Source organism: Geotrypetes seraphini, chromosome 7, assembly GCF_902459505.1.
Source record: "Geotrypetes seraphini chromosome 7, aGeoSer1.1, whole genome shotgun sequence".
Lineage (NCBI taxonomy): Eukaryota > Metazoa > Chordata > Amphibia > Gymnophiona > Dermophiidae > Geotrypetes > Geotrypetes seraphini.
The window spans coordinates 87,662,224-87,689,262 of NC_047090.1; the positions used below are offsets into that span (position 1 = coordinate 87,662,224).

General features: G+C 45.3%; 1 protein-coding gene across 3 annotated transcripts in view; it reads left to right on the forward strand.

Annotated features, from left to right (window-relative positions):
* BAZ1A (bromodomain adjacent to zinc finger domain 1A) overlaps window positions 1–27,039 on the forward strand; it is a 510,052-nt gene that overhangs the window by 124,114 nt on the left and 358,899 nt on the right. For all 3 annotated transcript variants that reach the window (XM_033951344.1, XM_033951343.1, XM_033951345.1), the window contains exons 9-11: window positions 687–853; window positions 1,667–1,762; window positions 13,169–13,307. In XM_033951344.1, the coding sequence (XP_033807235.1) occupies window positions 687–853; window positions 1,667–1,762; window positions 13,169–13,307 (402 nt within the window). The remainder of the gene's footprint in view (window positions 1–686; window positions 854–1,666; window positions 1,763–13,168; window positions 13,308–27,039) is intronic.

Sequence of the window (27,039 nt, forward strand, 5' to 3'; positions counted from 1 at the left end):
ATGAGTCTTCTGTGAGGAACCGTATAAAAGGCTTTGCTGAAAGCCAAGTAGATTACATCTACCGTATGTCCTTTATATAGTTCTTTGATCACCCAAAGATATAATGATTTTTCTTTAGTAAAGCTATGTTTCCTCGGATCCTGCAACCTGTTGGATTCTAGAAAGTTGATTATCTTTCTTTTTAGCAGAAACTCCATTATTTTTCCTACCTTTAACATGAGGCTTTGTGGCCTATAGTTTCCCACTTCTTCTCTGAGCCTGCTTTTATGAAGAGGGTCCTCTTTCAACCATTAGCAGAATTTACGGGAGCCAGTAAGGAAGCCACTCAGTGCCGAGCAGTAGTGCCAAACCGCGCTTCTACTTGTACCACTCTGCGTCCAAAGAAACGCTATCTGCGGCAACCGGTTAGCACAGGAGCTCAGAAAGTTCGCTCCTGCCTACTGCAACCTCCACCAAGGATCGGCAGAGGAGGTATGAAGATAGGGCGGGAAGGAGGGGATAGGGTGCAGAGCCTTGCAGTGGAGGCGGCCTACAAAAATTCTGGGAGGAGGTGTTTCGAATATAAACCAGGACCCCCATATTTGGGCTAATTTTTTGGCCCCAAAATCCCGGTTTATATTTGAGTATATATGGTACTGCCTGAACCTGTTCTCTGACACTATTTTAAATACTTCCTTTGTGCACAGCTGTAGAAAAAGAAACTTTGAAAAAAGAGCGGGCAGATACTCCAGTATTCAAGAAAAATGAAAAAGAATCCAAGGAGAAGAGGCGTGAAGAATGGAAGAAAATGCTGGAAGAAGAAAAACTAAAGAAGAAAGAAGAAAAAGAGAGACTCAAGTTAGAAAAAGAGAAGGTAATCTTGAGCCCTGTTTTAGTGCACAGTTCACAAGCTTTTTTTCTACTGGAACTCCAGGTTCAGGTGTAAGAAAGCCCCACCTCCAGTTCCACTTAAATATTCCCACAGTATTTTGTATACATCTGTCCTTTCAATATACAGTACATGTTTCACTCTACTATGTGGATACTTTTTTCCACATATTAACAAGCCTGGTTCCCAGTGCATTTCTCTCTCCCCCCAAAGTTTGAAAGGGGGTGGGGGGTGGCAGGTAACACATGACTTGTTCTATGTACTCAGGGAAATGAGCATAAGAAGTCAGTAAAGAGCAGCCATGCATTTTGTTTCACATTCTGTGTGCTGCACCCTTGCTGTTTTGCCTTTGTGTAATCTCAGTAGATCTAAGTCCTGTAAGCTCGAGTGCAGTGCTTTCAAGTACCACCATGAGGCATGCTTGTCTGGTCAGGATCTATGAGACAAAAGCTGATATTTGGACAAATTAATTTGCTGTTACAAGCATTTGCTCACTCTTACGAGAGTGTTTTGAAAAATTTTGTAAAATAGCAAGTTAAACAATGTAGTCTCCATCGAGGGCTATACACGTAGTCTAGTGAATTTCCAGTTTTTTCATATCATAGGAAAAATAACTTAAGGAAAAACTGGAAACTCACTAGACAAGTTTTTAGCCCTTGATGGAGACCATGTTGTTTAACTTGCTTTTTTTTTTTTTATTTTTTTACTAAACTTCTCAAACCATCTGTGTATTCTAGGAAAAGTGATGATAGCAAATGCTGGTATCTACTGCTTTTATATACAAAGTTTTAATTATAGGAAAGAGAGAAAATACGTGAAGAAAAAAGAAAGTATGCTGAATATCTGAAGTTGTGGAGCAAGCCTAGAGAGGACATGGAATGTGATGATCTGAAGGTATGTGTGGTGCTATCAAACACATTTATTTTATTACAGAAATACTGCTGTCTTTCATATTAATGTTATCCATTTGTTTTGCCTAGTAATGAAGAAAAGATAAAAATTAAGATACAAAGAAAAGGGATGTACATTTGATGGCAACAAGGAAGAAAACCTAAGCCTCATACTATTATCTTTTTAAGATAAATTTTAGAATTTTGATTTCCGATGATACAGTCGGTGCCATAATCTTCTGTCCAAAAAGAACACCCAGTAGATAAGAGGCTGATGATTTACATAAACTATCAAGCCACTGAAAATGTAAATACAGACAGTTCCCAGTTTTAGTACGCCCGACTTACATCAAATTCATACTTATGAAACGGGGTCCTGCCTCTCCCTTCCTGTGCCAACTTGCCCCTCGTTGTTTTTCCCTCTGTTCAGCATCCCAAATTCGTGCCTCTCGCTGGTGTTTACCTCCTCTGGCTTGTTCTCTCCTCCCAGTCGCACTTCGCAAAGCCGCAACCACTGGTTCCTGCACACAGCTCGCAGCTGACCTGGAAGTGAGAGAAGGATTTTAAGTGATCTGAAAGGACAACCACACTTTTTTACATCTCCAGCTAACACAGTCTTTGAAATTCATCAGAGTACTTTCGGACACCACTCAAGATTGAGCCTTTTCTACCCCATTAGAGAGTTGACAATATCCTTTACCTGTGGGGGCACTCTCTAAAGTTGAAAGGGGATAGATTCTGTACAAAGATGGAAGTTCTTCTTCACCCAGAGAGTGGTGGAAAACTGGAACGCTCTTCCGGAGTTTGTCAAAGGGAAAACACCTTCCAGGGATTCAAGACAAAGTTAGACAAGTTCCTGCTGAACAAGGATGTTCACTGATAGGGATAGTCTCAGTCAAGGCGCTGTTCTTTGACCAGAGAGCCGCTGCGTGAGCGGACTGCTGGGCATGATGGACCACTGGTCTGACCCAGCAGCGGCAACTTTTATATTCTTATGTTCTGTGCCGGAAGGTCTCCTATCTGTCATGTATAATATTTGATAATATGACACATCAAATACTTCATCTCCTGGGTCATATGACCTCCATGTCACACTGTTTGCACCTTAGAATTCCCCAGTGGACTGTCTCTTCACAGTGGTCACAGGCCACCGAATCTTTCTCAGTCATGTCTTACTGTTCTTTTTGAAAATTAGTAAAGTCTGCTTTGTTGATAAATTTATCACATAATTAGGCCTTCTTAACATTGTAATTATTTTACCATTTTTAATCTTGGTTTTTGTTAATCTTAAGAAATGTATGTACTTCGCTGATCAGTTTCTTATGCTGTAAACCGCCTAGAACTCTTGGGTAATGGCGGTATAGAAGAATAAATTTATTATTATTATTATATAGGTGATCTCAGATCTTCGAAACCCCCTCTAAATGTGGGTGGTTCTGTTCAATCTCATCAGAGGCCTTTTTTTTTTTTTTTTTTTTCCAACCTCCTCGCCAAAATTTACTTCCTACAGATGCTTTCATGCTGCTTTGGGGGACCCTATCTTGATGGCCTTCACACTCTGGGAATGTGGTCATCTTCAGAAAAGGCTCTCCATATTGGTCGTCTAGTTCTGGCTTGCTTTGAGGGCACCACATGGTTGGGTGCCATTTATATAATACCCGGCTGTTAGGAAGGGGCGCATAAAGTATTTATTTTTTAGAGTTGAGCCATGAGCCGGGACTAGTGCTAAGCTGGCAGGCCATCGCAAGCATTCTTCATATGTATGTATGTATGTAAGTATTTATTTATTTATTAATAATTTAATTTAATTTAGATTTATATCCTGTCCTCCCCAGAGAGCTCATAATGGGTTACAGTTTACATTCAGTGTTGTAATATAGGGTTTACATACAGCATCTCGATCGACCAGTAGATCGCAAAGGCAGCGCGAGTCGATCGTGTTGCCTTTATAATCTTTTTCTCCCTGCTGTTTCCCCGAGCCAGGCCTGATGCGTACAAGCGCTAGATTCACAAGACTTTGCCTCCGACGTCAATTCTGACGTCGGAGAGGAAGTTCTGGGCCAGCCAATCCCTGCCTGGCTGGCCTGAAACTTCCTCCCTGACGTTAGAATTGACGTCGGAGGTGAAGTCTTGTGGGCCCGGTGTTTGTACGCACCAGCCTGGCTCAGGGAAACAGCAGGGAGAAATCGGTGTGGTGGCTTGGGGGTGGGGGTAGGGAAAGAATCGGGGAAGTGGAGAAATCGTCACGATTGCTTGGGGGGGGGGCAGGGGGAGAGAGAAAGAAAAACAGGTAGGCAGGGGGAAAGATAAAGAAAGGCAGAAATAAAGAGGGGGTAGGGAGAAAGAAAGACAGGCAGGCAGAGGTAGAGAGAAAGAAAGGCAGAAATAGAGGGGAGCAGGTGGAGAGAGAAAGAAAGGCAGAAAGAAAGAAATATTGGCTTAACAGAAGAAGGAAGTGCAACCAGAGACTCATGAAATCGCCAGACAAAAAGGTAGGAAATTTGATTTTATTTTCAGTTTAGTGATCCAAATGTGTCCGTTTTGAGAATTTATATCTGCTGTCTATATTTTGCACTATGGCACCCTTTTACTAAACTGTGATAGCAGTTTTTAGCACAGGGAGCCTATGAGCATCGAGAGCAGCGCAGGCATTCAGTGCAGTTTCCTGTGCTAAAAACCATTATCGCAGTTTAGTAAAAGGGGAGGGGGTATATTTGTCTATTTTTGTATAGTTGTTACTGAGGTAACATTGCATATTTTAAAGTCATGTGCCTTGACCTCTTGAAAAAAACCCCAAATACAAATGATAATTAACATTTTCACTGTGTACAGTGTGCTTTGTGTTTTAAAAATTTTATTGTTGGTAGATCATTTTGACTTGGTCATTTTAAAAGTAACTCGCAAGCCAAAAAAAGTGTGGGTACCCCTGACATACAGTATGTTGCAATATATCTTTATATAGGATTACTTACTGATGCTGGTTAAGGGTGTGACTAGGCAAAAAGGTAAGTTTCTAAAGTTAAGTCTTTTAAGGGTTCTGATAGGAGGTAGGCTGTTTCAGAGATTTGGTAAGAAATGGGAATCTGATCGTTTCCAGACTGTCTGGAGTTGGAGGGAGTATCCTGATGGTGTATGTAGGCATCTTTCATCTTGGGAGTGTTGCGTTCTCTGGGGTGTAGAGAGGAAGTTTGTGGGAGAAGTATTTGGGTATCATGTTGTAGAAGGATTTATATGTCAACACTAAGGCCCTTGAAAATGCAGTATTTCTCACTTTTCCAATAAAGCCAGACAACACCAGTAGCTACAAACTCGTCTCCAATTTTTGTTTCTTCTTTTCCAATGTAGTTTTAAAACAGGCAACACTTTTATTTATAGTCGCTTTCAATAGCTCTCCCTATAATCAATCTCCTGGAAAAGATCCTCTGTTTTGGATGTACCTTTATCTGATAGGGGAGATCTCCCAACAGGGAGATCTCCCACCCAATGCAAGAGCTTAAGAGCCCTCTGATGATGTCATTCATTTTTGAATTTACCATTCAAAGACATCCAAATACTGCTTGGGTCTCATACACTGCAAGCTTCCAGAATTTGCTGGAACCCTAAAGGCTGAGTTTCCAACTGCCTTCTGGGGATACCCAGTCTGCACATCCTCTACTCTTTGTTTACCCTTTTCTCCTTTCTTTACTAGTGCAGATCAGGTTTTTCTCATACCAATCACCTTTTCTGACAGGCAGATCTAAGCCTAGATACTGCAGCTTCACTAAATCCCTTTGCACCACAGATGTTAATTAAGGCAGCATGACAAAGGACACATGCTCCCACAAAATATGATTTTAGCTCGACACTTCATAGTCAAGGGAGATTTGTACTCCAAATCATTTTATCTCCATGTGTATAAATCTACCCCAGGCTACAAAGTCCGGTGCTGCAAAATTGCTCTGTAGACTAAGGGAGCAGTGATGACAGATATGTCCTCTTCTAGAACTCACCAAATGCATATAGCATTTATGTTATCTTTTTACTGAAAATTAAATTGCAGTACAACAAGGAAGAATCACAACACTGCCAGTGCTATAGATCCCCACCCACCCAGTACATAACATCAACCAATAGGAGAACGAATGGAACCAAGAACAACAATATTGCATATTCAGTAGACAGTGCCGCACTCTCGGGGTCAAAGTGTCCTAAAAGGCACTACAAGTACGCTTGAATTGATGACCCATGGGAGAGTCCAAGTCCTGGATCTGAATCCTTTCCATCTTGAGCAGGGTAAGCATCTATATCATCCATTGGAACAGTGAAGGAGGGCACTGATTGAGCCAATTAAGCAATATCACTTTTTTCCCCATCAAGATTGCCATCTGTAAAAAGTGATGATACCCACTAGGTGTGGGAGTCTGCAATGAGTACCAATCAAACAATATCAAAGGATCCAGCTTTATTCCAGAGGTCCAAATAGAAGAGATGTAGGTAAGCAAAGTTCTCCAAAAGACCTGTACAGCCAGGCAAAGAACATAAGAACATAAGCAATGCCTCTGCTGGGTCAGACCTGAGGTCCATCGTGCCCAGCAGTCCGCTCTCGCGGCGGCCCAACAGGTCCAGGACCTGTGCAGTAATCCTCTATCTATACCCCTCTATCCCCTTTTCCAGTAGGTAATTATCCAATCTTTTCTTAAACCCCATTACCGTACTCTGCCCTATTACGTCCTCTGGAAGCGCATTCCAGGTGTCTACCACACGTTGGGTAAAGAAGAACTTCCTAGCATTCGTTTTGAATCTATCCCCTTTCAACTTTTCCGAGTGCCCTCTTGTTCTTTTATTTTTTGAAAGTTTGAAGAATCTGTCTCTCTCCACTTTCTCTATGCCCTTCATGATCTTGTAAGTTTCTATCATATCCCCTCTAAGTCTCCTCTTCTCCAGAGAAAAGAGACCCAATTTCTCCAATCTCTCAGCATATGAAAGGTTTTCCATACCTTTTATCAGATGTGTCGCTCTCCTCTGGACCCTTTCGAGTAACGCCATATCCTTCTTAAGATACGGCGACCAAAATTGGACGCAGTACTCCAGATGCGGACGCACCATCGCCCGATACAACGGCAGAATAACTTCTTTCGTTCTGGTCGCAATGCCCTTCTTGATTATACCAAGCATTCTATTCGCTCTCTTAGCGGCCGCTGCGCACTGTGCCGTCGGCTTCATTGTCATGTCCACCATTACCCCCAAGTCCCTTTCCTGTGTACTCTCATTCAATAATATCCCTTCCATCGTATAGTTGTACCTCAAGTTTCTGCTTCCCATATGTAATACTTTGCATTTCTCAAAGCCAAAACATATGTCCTAAAGTGGCAGGTGATAAGTCACACCTAGAGCACACACCAGTCTGAGAAAGCCCCATGTATCTGGCTCACTGTGAACTTATAGTGCTGATCCCAATGCAAGACATTATCCAATACATTAAAATAAGCCAGTACATACTTTTTTGTAATCCAAAAGAGTTAGCTGCATAGCAAGATCAGCTTTCCGAGCTGTCATATATTTAGAATGATAAAGTTCTGTGGTGGAATCCTGCAAATATTGATGTTGAAACCTCAAGGGAACCTTCATCTAGGCTCCACAAGTATAACAAGTGGCCAATTCATCCTGGACATCTTCAGTGAGATCCTCCTAGGAGAGGCTCCAGTCCGGATATAATACCGAAGTTGCAGATAGGAAAAAACATCTCCAGGTGTCAAAGAACTCCCAGAGGATAGCAGAAGATTTCATATGACCCTCCTCTGTGAGTACTTGTATTAAATAATGAATGCCTTTCACGCTCCAATGATGGAACATAGAGTCCGAATGTCCCAGGGGAAATCCCGGATTCCCACAAATAGCAAGATATGGAGTCACTGTTGTAGAAAATCCTTGTCGCTTACACAGCCAGCGCCAAGCAGCTATAGAAGAAGGAAGGAGTCCAGATCTAAGAAGCATGGCAGGCAGGCAGAAATCCATCTTATGTAAATAACAACTAAAGCGCCAAGAGCCCATCAGAGCCAACTCCATTGTGGTCACTGAAAAGTCATGGGAGAATATATACGAGTCATTAATATGCTGCATGGCACAAGCAACCGTAAGATAACATACATTTAACAATCTCAGACCCCCCCCAAACGCTTAGGTGTCTGAATTGTGCTGATAGGAAGACGTGCCCTCTTACCTTGCCACAAATAGATTTGTAAGAGAGAATACAACTTCTTCTCATCTTTCCCTTTCAAGAACAAAGGAAGCATCTGAAATACATAAAGCCATTTTGGTGTCAAGATCATTTTGAATAGATGAACTCGACCCAAAACAAACAAAGGATATGCCATCCATACCAGAAATTTGATAGTAGTCTCAGATAATAATCTAGACACATTAAAAGTATATAGTAGAGATAATTGTGCAGGGATATGAAAACCCAGATATTTCAGATATACAGTCTCCCACTGCAAGGGAAATGCCCCTTCCCAACGTTCTTTGACCTCTATCATCAATGGCAATGCCTTAGACCAGGGGTAGGCAATTCCGGTCCTCGAGAGCTGGAGCCAGGTCAGGTTTTCAGGATATCCACAATAAATATGCATGAGATAGATTTGCATCTCAAGGAAGCAGTGCATGCAAATTTATCTCATACATGTTCATTGTGGATATCTTGAAAACCTGACCTGGCTCCGGCTCTCGAGGACTGGAATTGCCTACCCCTGCCTTAGACTTAGAAAGATTAAGCGAGAAACTTGATAAAGTGCCATAATCGGCAAGAACATCCAACAACGCTGGCAAAGAAGTTTCAGGATTAATTAATATAAGCATGAGGTCATCCAGATATGCCAAGACCTTCACCTGAAGGTGAGGATCCTCCACCCCTGAGATGTGCTCATCAGCCAACAGAGTATGCAACAGTGGCTCCAGGGATATGATAAACAACAAAGTTATGGGCACCCCTGCCGCGTACCCCTGATGATGGAAAAAGAGAATGTACAGATGCCATTTACTAACAGGCACGCCTAAGGCACAAAATACAATGCCCACACTGTGGAAAGAACTTCACCTCCAAAACCCATATACTCAAGCGTGGTGAACAAGAATGCCCATCCCACCTTATGAAAGGCCTCCTCAGCGTCCAGACTGAAGGCCATGAATGATGATGATAATACGCATAGATAACAACAATTTGTGAACATTGACAAAGGACTGACAGCCCTGAACAAATCCAGTCTGCTCAAAGCCAATAAGCCTTCATAGCACAGCCGCCAGCCTGGATGCCAAGATGCCCGATAACAACTTAAGGTCTATATTAAGAAGGGAAATTGGGCGATATGATGTAACTAACTCAGATGCCAAACCTGGCTTTGGAATAAGACTGATCTGTGCTACATTTTCATATGGTGGTAAAGAACCACCATCTGATATAACCTGAAAATAAGTTTGCCAAGGGTCCCACCACCTCCGCCTGTAAAATTTTATAATACTCACTAGAAAACCATCGGGCCCTGGAGCAGTATGAAGTTTAAGAGCTGAAATAGTCATCTGTAATTCCTTCCCAGTTAGTCTAGCTCGAAGTGCCTGTTGAGCTGCTGTCAACCTGGGAATTCCGCTGTTTTCCAAATATATCAGAATGTTCACCTCCAGAGGAGACGCCCCAGTGGAATACAGCATTTGAAAATAATCTGTAAACAGACTGACTATCTCTTCCGGATGTGAGGTGAGGGAGCCTCGAGCATCCCTCAATGCTGCTACAATTCGAGTCCCTCCACTGCTCTTGACCACGCGAGTTAATAATGAGTCTGCTTTATTACAAAATTTATGATAGTAACTGTAAGATTTAGACCCCCAAATGTAAGGTTTGGAGGGGTAATGTTGAAGTGGCCTTACAATGCGCCAGGTCCCGGGTTCAATACCCTCGTTGAAGATTCAATAGGAAATAAAATTACTGACAAAGACCACTAAGAGTGCTTGCATAAAGAATATATATATTGTGCAGAAATAAGCTTAATATTACAGAAAATCAAGATTCATAAAGATTACAATTAAGCATTACAATTGTAGAAAGAAAGGCAGTTTTCTGAATAAGTGCTGTGAGGACAAAGAAAGAGATGGAGAGAAAAAGGGGGATGGGGAGGGTGATGTTCCAAGCTTCGGGTACCAGAGAGAGAGAGAGAGAGTGGGGTGTTGCAGAGAGGAGGCTTTTATAGCTTGGAATCTTATTCTAAATATAGAAACTATTGTATTTCCCAATATCTTTCTGTTTATAATTTGTAAACTGTTTGAAACAATGGTTAGTTTAATTGATAAGGAAGGTGTGATACTTGCAGGTATGGTAGATGGGATTAATCTCTGGCTTCTTTGTCCCATTCAAGTAGCCTATCTTCTTAATAAACAATCCAGTCTGGCTGGATGCTTAATGTATGTGAATTCTGTGCAGGAGCATTTAGGGCCTATCTGCATCAACATTCCAGAGTCAGATTGATATAATGTCCCATAGGCCTTTGCTGACGTTGGCTAGGCCAACCAAAAATTCTGAGGCTGACAGTAACCTTTACGGCAAAAGAGCACCTTCTGTGTCACTACAAATCTTTATTAGTTTTAGTTGGGTTCTTAATAAAAGTTTTCTTAGCTACCCCAGCTGTTTTTCCAAATTCAATAAACCTGCCGCTAATCGCTTCTTCCGAGCACAGACATAGGCTATTACTTCCCCCCTATATAACCGCCTTAGCGGCTGCCCAGTATAAAGCAGATTGAGAAACATGCGGGGCATTATAATGCACATACACCTGCCAATTCTTAGTAAGATAATCCTGAAACTTGACGTCTTTAAATAAAAAAGACGGAAAACGCCAACCCTTGCGCCCAGTATGACAAGGCCAAGGATCCAGCTCTATCCAAGATACCTCTATCAGAGACCTCTTCCGGACCTATCTCTGCTGATCTTGTCTCGAAAACGGCAGAACTAATAAAAATATAATCTGTGCCCAGGAGAGATGGGTTTAGTCCTGCTCATCCAGGTGAAGAATCTGCCAAGTGTCAAATAGCTGCAGTTCTGAAACAAAGGATGGTAAAATTTGTGTTGGCGATCTCCCTCTCGGACCACCCACTGATCTATCCATCAAGGGGTCCATTACTAAATTAATATTCCCCACAACAAGTAAGGCAGTGTCCAGATAAGGGGTCAGTAAAAACAATAGCCTCCAATAAAATTGGACATCTGTTTGATTAGGGCCATATACCACCAACAAGATAAACTCCTGTCCATGATACCATAACTTCAACACTAAATAATGCCCATCCACATCCGACAATAAGTTAAGTTTTACAAGGAGCTGATTTATGGATGAGCACCGCTACCCCCCCCCCCCCCTCGACGGCCCCCGAAGATGAAAAATGGACCTCTCCCAGCCAGTCTCTTCTTAACTTCAAATGTTCAGCGTCACTAAGGCGTGTCTCTTGTAAACAAGCGATGGCAGCGGAATGTCTCTTAAGAGCCTTCAAAATCTTAGTCCTCTTAACAGAGGAGGTGATACCTCCAACATTCCACTGAATTAATCTAGTATGCAAACTGAGGACAGCAGAGGTGGAACATAGCCAACGATTTGCCTCCAAGGGAAAAAGGAGCGCCCAGCCCTCTCTCCCGCTCAGTTAGAGGAAAAATCCTCCGAAGTGTGACTAGAAGAACCACAAAATATAAGCAGAAACACCAATTCTCATAAACAGGTCCCATTCATTCCACAGGTAATAATCACTTTACCCCTACAAACCCAATCCCCCAACCTCTTCCCCACAACCCATCCTCTTCACCTCCCCCCAATCATAGTCACTCCCCCCCCCAATCAAAGTCACCCTAATGCAGACCCACCATCTCTGAATCCCCGGAAGGTCACTAATATGCATTGGACCCTCACCTACACCCAAGAACAGCAAAATACATAATGGGTTGAACAACAATAAACTAGCTCAGAAAATAAAAGTTACATTAGTGATAATCAGATGATCTTTAATCTGGCTGCTCCGAAACCAGATCACAAATATCAGTAGACTTCCAGAGTCAGAGGAAACCAGTTTAGGTTCAATGAGCAACAAATGAAATAAAGCCTTACAGTCATGTTAGTTGAGCCACATATTCCTGAGCGGCTTCCACGGTATCAAAAGACTTCCAAATCCCGATAGTGTGTACTTTAAGGATTGCAGGATACAAAAACAAGAAGCAAATCTTCTTGTTTGCCAGAATTGTACACAAAGGCTGGAATTTCCATCTGCAATTCTGTAGAGCCACTGAATAGTCCTGAAAAATACAGATCTGGGCACCATCGTACCTAACCTATCCCTCTTAATTCGATACTGTTGCAAGTTCTCCACTTTGTGTAAGTAATTGTAAATTTTTGCCATCACTGCACGAGGCCATTGATGACCCACAAGCAGTCTTCCCACCCTATGAGCACTCTTCATGAATAATGGCCCCATGCCGGCCGGCAAGGGAAATTCAGTGGTCAGCCAATCCGTTAGCAACTTTCCCAGCTGCCAATCCAAGAGAGTCACAGACATACCAATAAACCTGAGATTATCCCTCCGGGACCGATTCTAAAGGTCCTCCAGTTTCTCCTCATGATCAGCTAGTTGTTTCTCAAGAATGATGAGCTGCTCGCTTATGGCATGCGACGCATCTTCCATTGTGGACACGCGAGTCTCCAACTCAGTAGTGCAGCACACCGTTTCCCCCAAGAGAGTTTCCATGTGAGAAATCTGGCCCAAAATCTTTTCCATTTGAGGGGCTAGCGCTGTTGTCACCGCAGAAGTGAGCTGCCACAACTGGCCCTCCGTAAACTCTCCAGTATGCGATGGTCCAGAGTCAGCCATTTTGTCCTCCACAGACTGAAGCTTTTCCTTGTCTTTTTTCGCCATTCTCCCCATCAGTAAAGATTGAATCAATATTCAAACAGTCCCAAAGTGGTTCAAAATAAGAGCAGTGTGAGTGAGAGCCTGGGAGCTGCAGATCCACACGTCTGCTCTTCTCACTGTATCACTGATCTCCCAGCGCATTTATTAAATTTCTATACCACACAATCTAAAATTCTTGATGGTGCACTGCTCTTTGTGTACAGAGTTCCTTTGGTTCCTTGAGAAGAATCACAGTTTTACAGGTGTCATGTTAGCCTCAGAACAAGATGATTTTAACAGGAAATTTCTTCACAGAACAATAGTGGATTTATTTAAATATCAGGTCTAAGTACATTAAATAGTGATATGGAGTGGTCCATGTATTGATTTAATATATGCAAAATTATTTTCTATACCCATACTGTTTCATGCTTCTATACTTATTGAATTTACATCTCGGTTACATCTGTGTTATTTGATACAGAGGTACTATTTGACTTTCACAATTCTGCTTCAGGAGCTGCCAGTTCCAACTCCAGTGAAGACTAGACTTCCTCCAGAATCTTTTGGTGATGCGCTCATGGTTTTGGAGTTTCTCAAGGCTTTTGGGGAGTTGTTTGATCTTCAAGATGAGTTTCCTGAAGGAGTGACTTTAGGTATGATTTAGCTTTTTTTAATCAGAAACAAAGAATTGTAATTCTTAGGTAGTAATATACAGTGAATTTGTTAAAGTAATTCACAGTAACATAGTAGATGATAGTGGATAGACATATTGACATATCCAGTCTACCCCATTTATTCTTGTCTAAGCATTAAGGATATACATACCCCGGTTGCTAGCTGTAGAAGTTTAAGCATTGGTAGGATCAATTATCTCAGGACAAGCAGGCAGCCTATTCTCATATATGGGTGACGTCATCCATGGAGCCCGGATGCGGACAGCCTCGCAAGCAGACTTGCTTGTAGAAACTCATGTTTCAAGTCTGCCGCACCATGCGTGCGCAAGTGCCTTCCCATCCAGCACAGGGCGAGTCTCAGTTTTCTGTGGAGCCGAGAAGTCTGTCTTTGATGCTTTGCGCTGAACTTCGTTCGCTTTGTGCCTTCTCTTCACCGTGGTTTGTGTTCTTTTTGTCGTGAATCACTGTTATTTTCTGTTTTAAAAAAAAGTTTTATTTTTTTTGTCTACTGACTGGCGGGGCAGGTCGCTCGCCCGCAGCTTGCAGGTTTCGACTTCGCAGTGGCTATCTTCTTTTCCATGTCCCAGCCAGTCGCGGGCTTCAAGAAGTGTAGCCAGTGCCAGCGTGTGATTTCTCTTACGGACCCACACTGCTGTTGTCTTTGTTGTTTTGGGCCTAACCATAGTCCGAAGTTGTGCGAGCGCTGTGCTACTCTTCAACCTCGAACCCTTCAAGTGGAAAAGCTGTTCAGGATAGTCTCTTCAGCTACACCTTCAACCTCGATTTCTGACTCGGTCAAGACTTCAACCGGAGGTCCTCCTGTTTCCACAACCCCGACCTCGAGTCTCATCAGACCTTCCAAGTTCAGATCGTCTTTGGCTCGAGTACTCCTGCTTTATCTTTCCCTGAGCTTCCCTCAGGTCAGATACCTAAGCAGAAGGTTCCTGCGGTGGTCCTCCAGTTATCCAAGCATCAATCTAAGTCGAAGAATGCTTCTACTGCCACCTCGGAACTATAGCCTCAGCAAGTGGTCCAGTTTCAGACGGATCCACAATTGCAGGCTTCTCTCCAGATCATGTTAGAGCAGAAATTTATTCAGTTACTGAGCAAATACTTTCCTACCTTGACTCTGTTTCCTGCAGTCCAGCCTGGACAATCAGCAGTCTCCCACGAGGTCAAGTCGCTGCCTGTGCCTCGAGCTGAGTCTACACACTCTATGCAAGGAGTCGAGTCTTTGCGAGTGTCTGGTCTGGAATATACACACTCTGTGCAAGGAGTTGAGTCTTTGCGAGTGTCTTGATTGGAATCTTCACATTCTATGCAAGGAGTTGAGTCTTTGCGAATGTCTCGACAGTAATCTTCATACTCCATACAAGGAGACGAGTCTTTGGGAGTGCTTCGAGATTCCTTGATCCAAACCACTGAATCTATGGGGTTTGGATCTACAGCTTCTAGCCCTATTCATTCACCAGCAGCACTGCCCGTTTCCAGGCATAGGGCGAAGTCTTCTCGATCTCAACTGAGACCTACTTCCAGGCAGCAATCTCAAGGCATCCAGGCAGCATCCATCGAGGCACAGGTCTTCTTCCGTAGAAAAGCCCTACTCGTCCAGGCCTCAATCCAGACCTTCCAGCACTTCGAGACCTCCAGCTCCTCGATCGAGGTCTCCAATTCCAGACCCCAAGGACTCAGCTGATTCCAATGCCTCCTCCAAGTCTGTCTATTCCTTTGGTTACCAATACTCCAGAGAGGCTTCGCCTTCGTTCTCCATTCGAGGTGCCTTGAGGTCATCAAGTCCTTTCAAGGCCAGGTTCTGGCGGATCAAATGTCCTTTTCCTCCTTTCTTTGTCAAATGGCTGACGACCTGGATATTAAATTGGATACTGGTTGTAAATATTCTAAGGAATATTTAGAAGAAATGCATCTGCCTCAACCTCCTGCAGAGTCGCTCAAGCTTCCTCTTAACAGGCTTTTGTCTCAAACTTTCAAACAAAATCTAGAGACTCCTTATGCTATACCTGCTGTTCCAGGCAAATTGGAATCGAGGTATAGAACTCTACATTGCAAGGACTTTGAGAATTCGCAGCTATCTCACGAATCCCTTCTTGTGGAATCCTCATTGAAGAGAACCCATCCTGTGCCACAGTACCTCCTGGAAGAGAAGGAAAGACCATGGACAAGTTTTTCCGTTGCCTTTATCAGAATTCCATGATGGCCTCGAGTCCTCAATTACAATTTTATCTTCACGACTTATTTTAAGTTCTTAATTGATCATCTTCCAAGTTTTATGAAGAACTTGGATGAACATAGACATGTAGAGTTTCTAGAACTCTTTGCTACCTTGGCGCAACTCCAGTTACATCTTCTCCAGTCATCTTATGATGCCTTTGAACTTTCTTCTGGGGTCACTGCTTTCTCAGTAGCCTGGTAGCCAGTAGTCAGTAGCCTGGCTTCGCACAATTGATATGGACCCCAATCTTCAGGACTGTCTGGCTAATATTCCTTGTGAGGGCAATGACCTCTTTGATGAATCCATAAGAGGCCAGCACCAAGAAGTTGTCTGAGCATGAAAAATCTTTTGCTTCAATTGTCAGACCTAAGCCTAAGCCAGCTCCTGCAAAACCTTCTCGGTCTCTTCCATCTTTTCAGAGACTTTATCTTCCAAGGGCGGCTCCTTATACTCAAGCAGCCCCCAAGAAACAAAAGCAACAGAAACCTCAGCCTTATGCTGCACCTAAGGCTGCACAGCCTTTTTGACTGTCTCAAACCAGAGCATATCCTCCATCGGAGGTCATCTCCATCATCTTTACCATCGGTGGGAGACAATTACATCGGACCTCTGGGTGTTGTCAATAATCAAGGTAGGATACTCTCTTCATTTCACTCAGGTTCTACCAGAGCTTCCTCCAAGAGAGTATCCTTCCAATCCATCTCAGACCGCCCTTCTTCAGGAAACTCAAGCTCTGCTTCATCTCCATGCTATCGAGGAAGTTCCTCTGGAACAGCAGAGCAGGAGGATTTACTCCCGTTACTTCCTAGTTCCGAAGAAGACGGGCAATCTGCGGCCCATTCTGGATCTCAGGGCTCTCAACAAATTTTTTTTTTGTTTGAAATAATTTTTATTGATCAGAAAAGACTGAACAGCCAAAACAAGGCAACAGGGAACATACAGGGCGGGAAAACAGCAAAACAAGCAGGGAATCCCCTACCCGAAGGGAGGAGGTACAAGCCCCGTGATATCCCGATGAGCACAAGCCCAAAAAACAGCTTCAGCACACAACCCAAAAAAAGAAAAAGCAAGGAAGAAAAGAAGCTGGTCAGTACATTTCAGTATTTTGCAATAGATAGAAAAGAGACAATATCCCCAAACCCCTGCAGCCATAAAACACATCCACACCGACAGCCATTCCACACACAAACACTCACACACAGAACCCTCGGAACCCCCCCCTGTTCCATGGAAGTGAATAGGCGCTGACTGAAAACAATCATAGAGAACCAACCTCCAATAAGGTGGCATCCCAAAGAGAGCGATATAAGCGGCGGGACGCAGACAACGACCCTTGACAGCTGCGGATCTCCCATCTGGCCACCTCAGCCAGGGAGCGCTTCCATCCCATCACCTCAGGCGCGCTGGCATCCATCCACAGGCGAAGCACCCCACGCTTGGCCACCAGCAGAGCAATATACAAAAACATAGAAACATAGAAAGATGACAGCAGAAAAGGGCTATAGCCCATCAAGTCTGCCCACTCTACTGTCCCACCCCATTAAGTCAGAGTGCTGCTCGACCCACGTAGAGATCCCACGTGGATGTCCCATTTATTCTTAAAGTCGAGCACTCTGGTGGCCTTGATCACTTGCACCGGTAGTTTGTTCCAGTGATCCACCACCCTTTCTGTAAAGAAATACTTCCTGGTGTCACTACCAAATCTCCCTCCTCTGAGTTTGAGCGGGTGCCCCCTTGTGACTGAAGGTCCCTTAGGAAAGAATATGTCATTTTCCACCTCGACACGACCTCAAACGTACTTAAATGTCTCAAAAGCGCCAGTGTTCCAAACCCAAGCCCTTCTCAAGCACCTCTCCCTCACATCCCAGCATAATAAGTAAATAAGACCATTGAAAGGGCACACCCACTATGCGGGCCAGGAAATCCAGCACTCCATTCCAATAAGTACCCAATATTGGACACTCTATGAACATATGCACAAGGCTGCCTCTCATACGCTGACATTTAACACAGACATCCGAGTTCCAGAGACCCGCCCTTACCCCCCTGTCTCTGGTAAAATAAGTGTGATGTAACAATTTGAACTGTATTTCCTGCAGTTGAGCATGTCAGACCCCCCTAGGGATATTAGAAAAACAAGCCACCAACAGCTCAGCTCCAACAGGCTCCCCCAACTCCGCGGACCACTTAGAGGCCAAATGCTGGAGCTGAGAGTCCGGCCGTTCCGCCCGGGCCAGCCCGTACCAGGTGGACAGAGAATTCAAAGAAGCAGGAAGAGAGAGAAACAACTGATCAACCTTTAAAAAACGGTATCCCGAGGGGCTACGCCTCCGATAGTCCTCATAAAAGTGGTGCAATTGCAGATAAGCAAAGAAAGGCATATCAAGGAGAGACCAGTGACGACGGAGAGCATCATACGAGGGGAAAGTCCCATCCTCAGAAGACAACGAGCAAACATGCCCCAAACAGAAACCAGTTCCAAAACTGGCCACCAAACCGCGGTGCCCTCCGACACCCAGCAGAAACATAGGATTGGCCTAGTCAAACTGGAAAGCCCAGTGATCCCGCGCTCCCCCTCCTATCCGCCGCCGCCACCAGAGCAACACTCGCCGCAACGGGTCCAACCACAAAGAATGGCAGCCCCCCCGAGGTCGCCGCCACCGAGGACATCAAGACAGGCTAGTGCGCTGTGGGGGGCCACCCAAGAGTCAAACAAGCCCGGTGGGGCAAACCGGGAACTAGACTTGGAGAGTTCGTGCACCCAGCGCAGCAAGGCAGCCACATTGTACAACCGTAAATCCGGAAGCGCCAATCCACCCCGCTCTCTACTTTGTGTAAGCCTCCAGTAACCAATAAGGGATCATCTGCAAGGGGTAAAGAATCTTGGGCAGCAGAACCATCTTAACCAAGGCAATACGACCGAAGAGAGAGACAGGAAGGTCCCCCCAACGATGACAAGTGTCACGGAGCTGGGCAAGCCGAAGCACAATATTACGCCGATAGACAGTGGACCAATCAGCGCTAAGAAATATCCCAAGATACTTAAGCTCCCCCTCCGCCCGCCGAAAAGGAAAGGTGGACAGAGCACGGGAGGCGCAGGGCAAAGACACAGGAAGCGCCTCAGATTTACTGAAATTAATACAAAGTCCTGAAAAAGACACAAAAGAAGCAATAAAAGAAGTTAGGCAAGGAATAGAAACCCGGGCATTACCAACAAATAACAACATATCATCCGCAAACATGGTGATCTTGCAAATCTCCCTACCCACTCGAATGCCCTCCACCCCAGGAGAATCCCAGATCTTAGCCGCCAGAGGTTCAATGGAAAGTATGAACAAGGGCGATAAGGGACACCCCTGTCGGGTCCCCCGCCGCAGAGGGAAGGAGATCGTATACTGTCGATTAATGAGCAATTGAGCGGTCGGGGCCATATACAAACGAACAACACAGGCATGAAACGAACCGGTAATGCCAAAGCGCTGCAAAATCCAAAAAAGGTAGGGCCAGACGACTTTGTCAAAAGCCTTTTCGGCATCTAGGCTAGCCAACAAATCATCTCCAGGGCGGCCCCTAACTTCCCGCAAAGCCACCAACGCCTTAAGAATATTGGCCGAAGAAAATCGACCAGACACGAACCCCACCTGATTGGGATGCAAAAGCGAGGGGACGATCTGAGCCAGACGTTTAGCTAAGATGGCCGTGAGAAGCTTCATTTCCTGATTAAGTAAGGAGATGGGTCTATACGAGCCCACAAGTTCAGGGTCTTTGCCCGGCTTAGGAAGCATCACTACATGAGCATGATTCTGCTCCGGAAGAAGTCTATCAGTAAGCTGCATATCCACAAACATAGCACATAAGGCGGGTCCGACATGGTGTTGCAAGATCTTATAAAACTCAGGCCCCATGCCATCCGGGCTCGCTGCCTTAGCGAGTTTCAGGTTACCAATAGCTGTGGAAATCTCCTGATAGGTAATAGGGGCGTTTAGCAGATCACGATGCGCTTCGGTGAGTTGAGGAAGATTCAAGTCCCGAAAGAAAAGGTCCTGAGCCTCAACATCGTACACACCCGGGCTATACAGTTCACTGTAAAACCGCACGAATTGTGACTGGATATCAGCATCCGCAGTATGCAGCACGTGAGAAGGGTCTCGAATACGGGAGACACGCGCAGCTCGGCGAAAGGGTCTGACAAGATTGGCCAGGAGTTTCCCTGCCCGATTTCCCCACCTATAAAGTTTAAACTTGTAGACATCAATATGAGTTAAAGCCCTAGCAGTAAAAATGGCATCGATCTGTTTACGCAGTCGAAGATACGACTGACGAGCCTCCTCGGAGCGAAGCCGTATATGATAAAATCTATGTTCCCGCAATTGTTTCGCCAACGACATGAGCTCAGCGTCTCGCAATTTGCGCTTACGGATGGAATAGGCTATGATACACCCACGCAGATAGGCCTTCGCCGCCTCCCATAACACGGTGTCCGAAACATCAGCTCCTTCATTCGTCTGCTGATACTTAATCCATTCCTCTATGAGGTAAGCATGAAAGTCATCATCCAAATACAGGGAGGGATTAAATCGCCAAATGCGATCAGCAGTGGGCCCCCTCCCCCACTTTAGAGACATAGACACAGAAGCGTGATCACTGAAAGGGACATCCAGGATGTGTGTGCGCACCACCTGGCCAATGGAACGGGAGGGAAGTAGAAGATAGTCTAGACGAGAATGGCTATGGTGCACCCCAGAGAAGAAGATGAAATCCACCTCCCCAAGGTGGTAAACCTTCCACACATCCTGGAGGTCCAACTCCCCCAGAAGGAAATTAACCCCTCGGCGTTCATTATCCATTGTCACTGGTCTTGGGGGCTTGCAATCAATAGAAGGGTCACTGGTAACATTGAAATCCCCTCCCACCAAAAGCTCATAGTTCGGCAGCGCTATCAGATGAGCTAAGAGAGTAGAAAAAAAAGAGTGAGAATAAACATTGGGGGCGTAGACATTGCATAGCACCACAGGTTTGTCGGACAATGTCCCCGCCCAGATAATATATCGGCCCTGAGGGTCCCGGATAATCTTGTGGGTGACCACCACTACTGCCTTATGAATGAGAATGACTACCCCCCTCTGCTTAGAATTATAAGAGGACGCAACCACTTCACTCACCCAGTCACGCTTCAATTTCTGATGTTCACACACCGTAAGGTGGGTCTCCTGAAGAAAGGCCACCGAGACTTTCTTCTTCAAAAAGGATAATACCTTGGTGCGTTTCATAGGAGAGTTAATGCCCGCCACATTCAACGTAACACAAATGAGATCAGCCATATCCATGGGATGTAACAGCCAACAGCGTCCAACCACACCAAGAACAGCCAAACCCCCAAGAACAGACGCAAAAACACCAATCACTCCATAGAATCAGAGACCCCACCCCACGCAGCCATCCCACCCCCCACATCCCACAACCACGCTCCTCAAACACCCACACCCAATCAGCCCACACACCAACAGCCACCCCCCTCCTCAACTGTCTCCCCATCCATCCCCTTCCTCCCTCCACAATTAAAACAGAGTACTAGAAGCTCCCCCACCCCCTCGCGCTAACAACCAAGAAAAGCTCTCTCCCACCCCCACCCCCAAAGATCAAACCCCCCCCCAAAGACCCCAAGACCAAAAGAAAAGAAGGGAGTAGAAAAACTAAAAAGAGCAGAAAATCAAATCCAGGGGGCAACAGTCAACAGATGTCCAAAGCAGCAGCTATGACCAGGATGTGTAGGTCAAAGTAACCAGCTCCAGCATTCTCCCCTTCAAAAAGGAATAACATCCCGCTCCAGGAGGTCCGTAAGGTAAATGACCGACACAGGAGTCCTCTGAAAGATGGCATCAAGCAGACCAGGGAACCCCTCCCGGGAAATCCCTCCAGAAAGACAAAGCAGGATCACCATCCCAGGAAACAGACAGGCAGCTCCAAATCTTGTACCCGCGTTCAGGCTACTCCAGGTGAACCAGATTGGAGATCGAGAGCAAGAAGATCAGTAGGCATAGGGAAAAAACCAAATCCATCCCTTGAGCTCCCCAAACCAAGGAACAGAGAGCAGAGGCTCAAGACCAATCGAGCCCCGGATCAGAGGAGCAAACAGCAGGGAGATCCGAACATCAATCAAGCCTCAAGCGCCGGGGGCACAGGTGCCAGAGCTCGGATGTAGGCCCAGAGTGCCTCCACATTGCACATCTTCGGCCCCCCTGCCTTGAAGATCCTCACTCGAGCCGGGTATTGCACCACAAAACGAAGACCCCTATTGCGGAGCTCGAAACAGTAGGGCGCCAGGGCACGCCGCCGGACAGCCACCTCGGCAGAGTAATCGTTAAACAGTAATAAAATGGCGCCCCCATACTCCAGCGTGGCCTGTTTCCGATACAGGGCCATCACCTGTGCTTTGTCAGCAAAGTTCAAATATCTGGCGATGACAGGCCGAGGCCGATCCTCGCTCTCCCGACGAGGGCCCAGACGATGCACCCTCTCCACCAAGGTGCGCGCCCCCGCAGGAACAAAGCCCACCACTCCAGGAAGCCACTGCTCCATGATCTCCCGCAGCTCAGCCTCCCGGAGGGTCTCCGCCAAGCCCACCAGCTGGATGTGGTTGCGGCTGCGGTTCTCCTGATCCTCAATGCGCTCATGGAGGGTCGCACACCGTGCCTGCAGGGTCTGAATCTGCATCTCCACCACCGCCGATCGATCCTCCTGGGCAGCAATGCAGGTCTCCGCGGTCTGAAGCCTCTGGCCATGACGCTCCAGGCAATCCCTGATATCATCCACCGTCGCCTGGAGCTTGGTCAGCCGCTCATCTATGGCCGCCGAGATGTTTTTGTTCAGTTCCTTGACCGCATCATCACTTTTGGCGGGGAAGAAAAGATGGACGCCATGTTAAATGCCTCGTGTGCACGCTGAGTCTGAGCCAGCCGCGGGGTCTTAATGGGCATAACTTGCTCAAAAGCAGCCCCAGTAACTTGCCCAAACAGTCACCTGCACCACAACACCCTCCGATCCACCGGGTGACCACTTAGAAACGGGGGTGAGGCAGGAAAAGGCAAAAAAAAGCGAAACTAAGAGCGCGAGAGGGTCGGAGCTAGAGCAGGGAGCCGCCGCTTAGCTCAGCGTCATCACGTGACCCCCTCTCAACAAATTTTTGGTCAAAGAAAAATTTCATATGTTGTCCCTGGCATACCTTTATTCCCTTCTAGATCAGAACGATTGATTATGTTCTCTGTATCTCAAGGAGGCTTACACTCGCATTCCCATTCATCCGGCCTCCTGTCGGTACCTCAGATTTCGGGTGGGAACCTGCATTATCAATACAGAGTGCTACCCTGTGGCCTTGCATCATCTCCAAGAGTGTTCACCAAGTGCCTAGTGGTGGTAGCAGCAGTTCTAAGAAACCATGGTCTTTAGGTGTTTCTCTACCTGGATGATTGGCTCATCAAAGATTTAACATCTCAGGGGGTTATTGTAGTGACCCAACGGACTACGTGGTTCCTCCAAAGCTTGGGATTCAAAATCAACTTTCCCAAATCCTATCTTCAGCCCTCTCAGAATCTACAGTTCATCGGAGCTGTTCTGGACACTATCCAACTCAGAGCATTCCTTCCTCAACGTCTGTATGCTCTTCTTCAGTTCTGTCATGAAGTGTCTTACCGCTCTTCAATCTCAGCGAGACACATGATGGTACTACTAGGTTAAATGGCCTACACATTTCACGTGACTCCTTTTGCCAGACTTCACCTCAGAATTCCTCAGTGGACCCTGGCATCTCACTGGACGCAGGCTTGCAAGCCACTCTCTCGACACATTACAGTCACTCCTTGAGACAGTCTCTCCACTGGTGGATGATCTCTTCCAATCTCTCCAGAGGTTTACTGTTTCAGATGCTGCCTCATCAGAAGTTCCTCACAACAGATTTTTGACCTACACTTGACCTCACCTCGAAGGTCTCCTTACTCAAGGCCATTGGTCCAGCACGGATTGTTGGAACAAGGCCATTGGTCCAGCATCAATCTGTTGGAACTCAGAGCGATCTTCAATGTTCTCAAAGCTTTTCAACATCTTCACGACCAGGTAGTCCTCATTCAGACAGACAACCTAGTCTCCATGTACTATGTCAACAATCAGGGAGGAACGGGATCTCTCGCTCTTTGTCAAGAAGCTGTAAAGGTTTGGGATTGGGCAATCCTTCACAACACCTTCTTGAAAGCTGTCTACATTCAAGGGGAGAAAAACTGGCGGACAAATTGAGTCGTCTTCTGAAACCTCACGAATGGACACTCAATTCCTCGTCTCTTCATCACATTTTTTCTCAGTGGGGAACTCCTCAGATAGATCTCTTTGCATCTCCCAACAACTACAAAATGCCTCAGTTCTCCTCCAGGATATACTTTCCTCATTGCTTCGAGGCAGATGCTTTTCTTCTGGAATGGACGAATCTCTTCCTGTATGCATTTCTTCCATTCCCTCTTATTCTCAAAACTCTGGTCAAGCTGAAGAACGATAATGCCACCATGATTCTGATAGCTCCTCGGTGGCCGAGACAACATTGGTACTTCCTTTTACTTCAACTCAGCAGCAGGGAACCATACCTTCTACCAGTTTTTTCATCTCTGCTTACACAGAGTCCAGGGTCTCTACTTCATCCTAACCTGCAGTCTCTACACCTGACAGCTTGGTACCTCTTAACATAACTCCTCTTCAGTTTTGGCAACCTGTAAGAGACATTTTAGAGACTTCTAGAAAGCCTGTCACTAGACAATGCTACCACCAAAAATGGAATAGAGTTTATACGTGGTGCATCTCTCATTATAATATAGAGCCTCGAGATACCTCCTTGGCTTCTGCCTTAGATTATCTTTTGCACTTGTCTACCTCTGGTCTGAAGTCTACATCTATCCGAGTCCATCTCAGTGTAATTGCTGCTTTCCATCAGCCTATTGAAGGAAAGCCCCTCTCTGCTCATCCGGCGGTTTTCAAGTTTATGAAAGGACTTTTCAATGTCAAACCCCTCTCAAACCGCCTCCAGTGGTTTGGGATCTCAATGTTGTTCTTGTTCAATTAATGAAGCCTCCATTTGAACCAATGTCTGTAGTTCATCTGAAATATCTCACTTGGAAAGTGGTGTTTCTCATTGCCCTCATGTCTGCTCGAAGAGTCAGTGAGCGGCAAGCTTTAGTTGCTGATCCACCTTTCACAGTTTTTCATCATGACAAGGTGGTTCTCCGTACTCATCCTAAATTCTCAGCTAAATTGGTTTCAGAATTTCATCTCAACCAATCTATTGTACTTCCAGTGTTTTTTCCAAAGCCTCATTCTCACCCTGGAAAATTAGCTCTTCATACTCTGGACTGTAAACGTGCTTTGGCCTTCTACCTGGAACACACCAAACCACACAGATCTGCTTCTCAACTTTTTGTCTCCTTCGATCCAAACAAGTTGGGACATGGCAATTTCTAAGCGTATCATCTCCAACTGGATGGCTGCTTGTATCTCTTTCTGCTATGCCCAGGCTGGACTGCATCTACAGAGTCAAGTCTCGGCCCACAAAGTCAAAGCAATGGCAGCTTCAGTAGCTTTCCTCAGATCCACTCCTATTGAGGAAATTTGCAAAGCTGCCACCTGGTCCTCGGTTCATACTTTCATCTCTCATTATTGTCTGGATGTTTTCTCCAGACGGGATGGCCATTTTGGTCAGAGAGTATTACAAAATTTAATCTCCTAAATTGCCAACACTCCCACCATCCCTTTCTGGTTAGCTTGGAGGTCACCCATATGTTGAGAATAGGCTGCCTGCTTGTCCTGGGATAAAGCACATTTACTTACTGTAACAGTAGTTATCCTGGGACAGGAGACAGCTATTCTTACAACCCACCCACCTCCCCTGTTTGGCTTCTCTGCTAGCTATCTGAACTGAGGAGACTCGTCCTATGCTTGGCGGGAAGGCACTCGCGCATGTGCGGTGCGGCAGACTCGAAACCTCTGAGTTTCTACAAGCAAGCTGCTTGCGAGGCTGTCCGCATCTGGGCTCCGTGGATGACGTCAGCCATATGTGAGAATATCTGCCTGCTGTCCCTGGATAACAACTGTTACGGTAAGTAACTGTGCTTTATCTGAAAAGTCTTCTTTTTCAAAGTTTCTCCGTGAGATGTCAGAAACTTTATCCATCCCGCTTGAAGCTGACTTCAAATACTCTAAGTGTTAGATTAGGAATTGTTCAATCTTCCCCTTCATGACATTTGATGGGAAACTTTTTATAAAAATCTGGAAACACCACTTACTATCCCAATGGCTCCTCGTAAGTTGGATTCTCTGTACCGAGTGGTTCCTGTCCCTGGGTTTGACAAACCCCAACTTCCACATGAATCTCTCTTGGTGGAGTCTACATTGAAGAAATCTTTGGGGGTTAGTGTTTACGCTTCTGTACCCCCTGGCAGAGAGGGCAAAGCTATGGATCTGTTTTGCAAACGCCAAAGCCATGAATCTGTTTTGCAATCGCCTTTACCAAAATGCTATGTTGGCCTACTGTTCTGGCAACTACAATTTTCATTTCTCGTTCTACCTCAAACATTTGCTTAAACAGTGAAACGGACCTGGTCTGGTACTGGTCCCAAACCGCCTTGCCCACACTCTGCCGCCTCTCAGATATTTGGAGACAGTCTCTTTAGAAAGAAAGGATGCTCATGCAAAAGCTTATCCCAAAGAGATGTCCATTTATTATGAGTCTTAGATACATATTTATAGCATTATACATGGGTCAGTTATTTCAGCATATGACTAGGAAAGACCATATTTGGTAACAGTGAAAGGTCACTTGGACACACAGAGGCGTGAAGAAAGTATAAGAGGTTTATCTTTGAACTTCACGGTATAGCGGTATATAAGAAATAAATTATTATTATTATTATTATTATTCACAGCATGCATGCTGGACCCCTGAGCTCCAAGCTGGCTCAGAAGTGCTGAAACCAGGAAGTTACAGAGATATTTATTCATTTTTCTGGCTATACAACTGAATTCTAGAAAAAGCTTTTCACGTGTTACTTTTCTTAACACTCATTGGTTCTAAGCTCACACTAGCAGGTCACTAGCAGGACATTTATCTAACTCTTACAGTTCTAAATGTTAAATGTACAGAAAGGCAGGGTACATCATGGCTCAAACTCTTATCTATTTAGCTTACAATGTGGTAAGGTAGGGATATACATTTTAGGCAGATGAGGTCAATAGATTGTACACTGTTTTCAGCTATGTAGGCCAGAGCAATATTTTAAACAACAGTTAACTATTTCATGACCCTACATTCCCCCCTTTCAGGCTGGCGTACCTAAGGAGCCAAGCCTGACAAAATAAAGTTAGGGGTCAGGAAAGTCGGGGTCCCCAGTGGGTAAGGGACGATACTGGGAGAGGGCAAGGGCCAATGCAGCAGTGGAACGGTTGACAGCA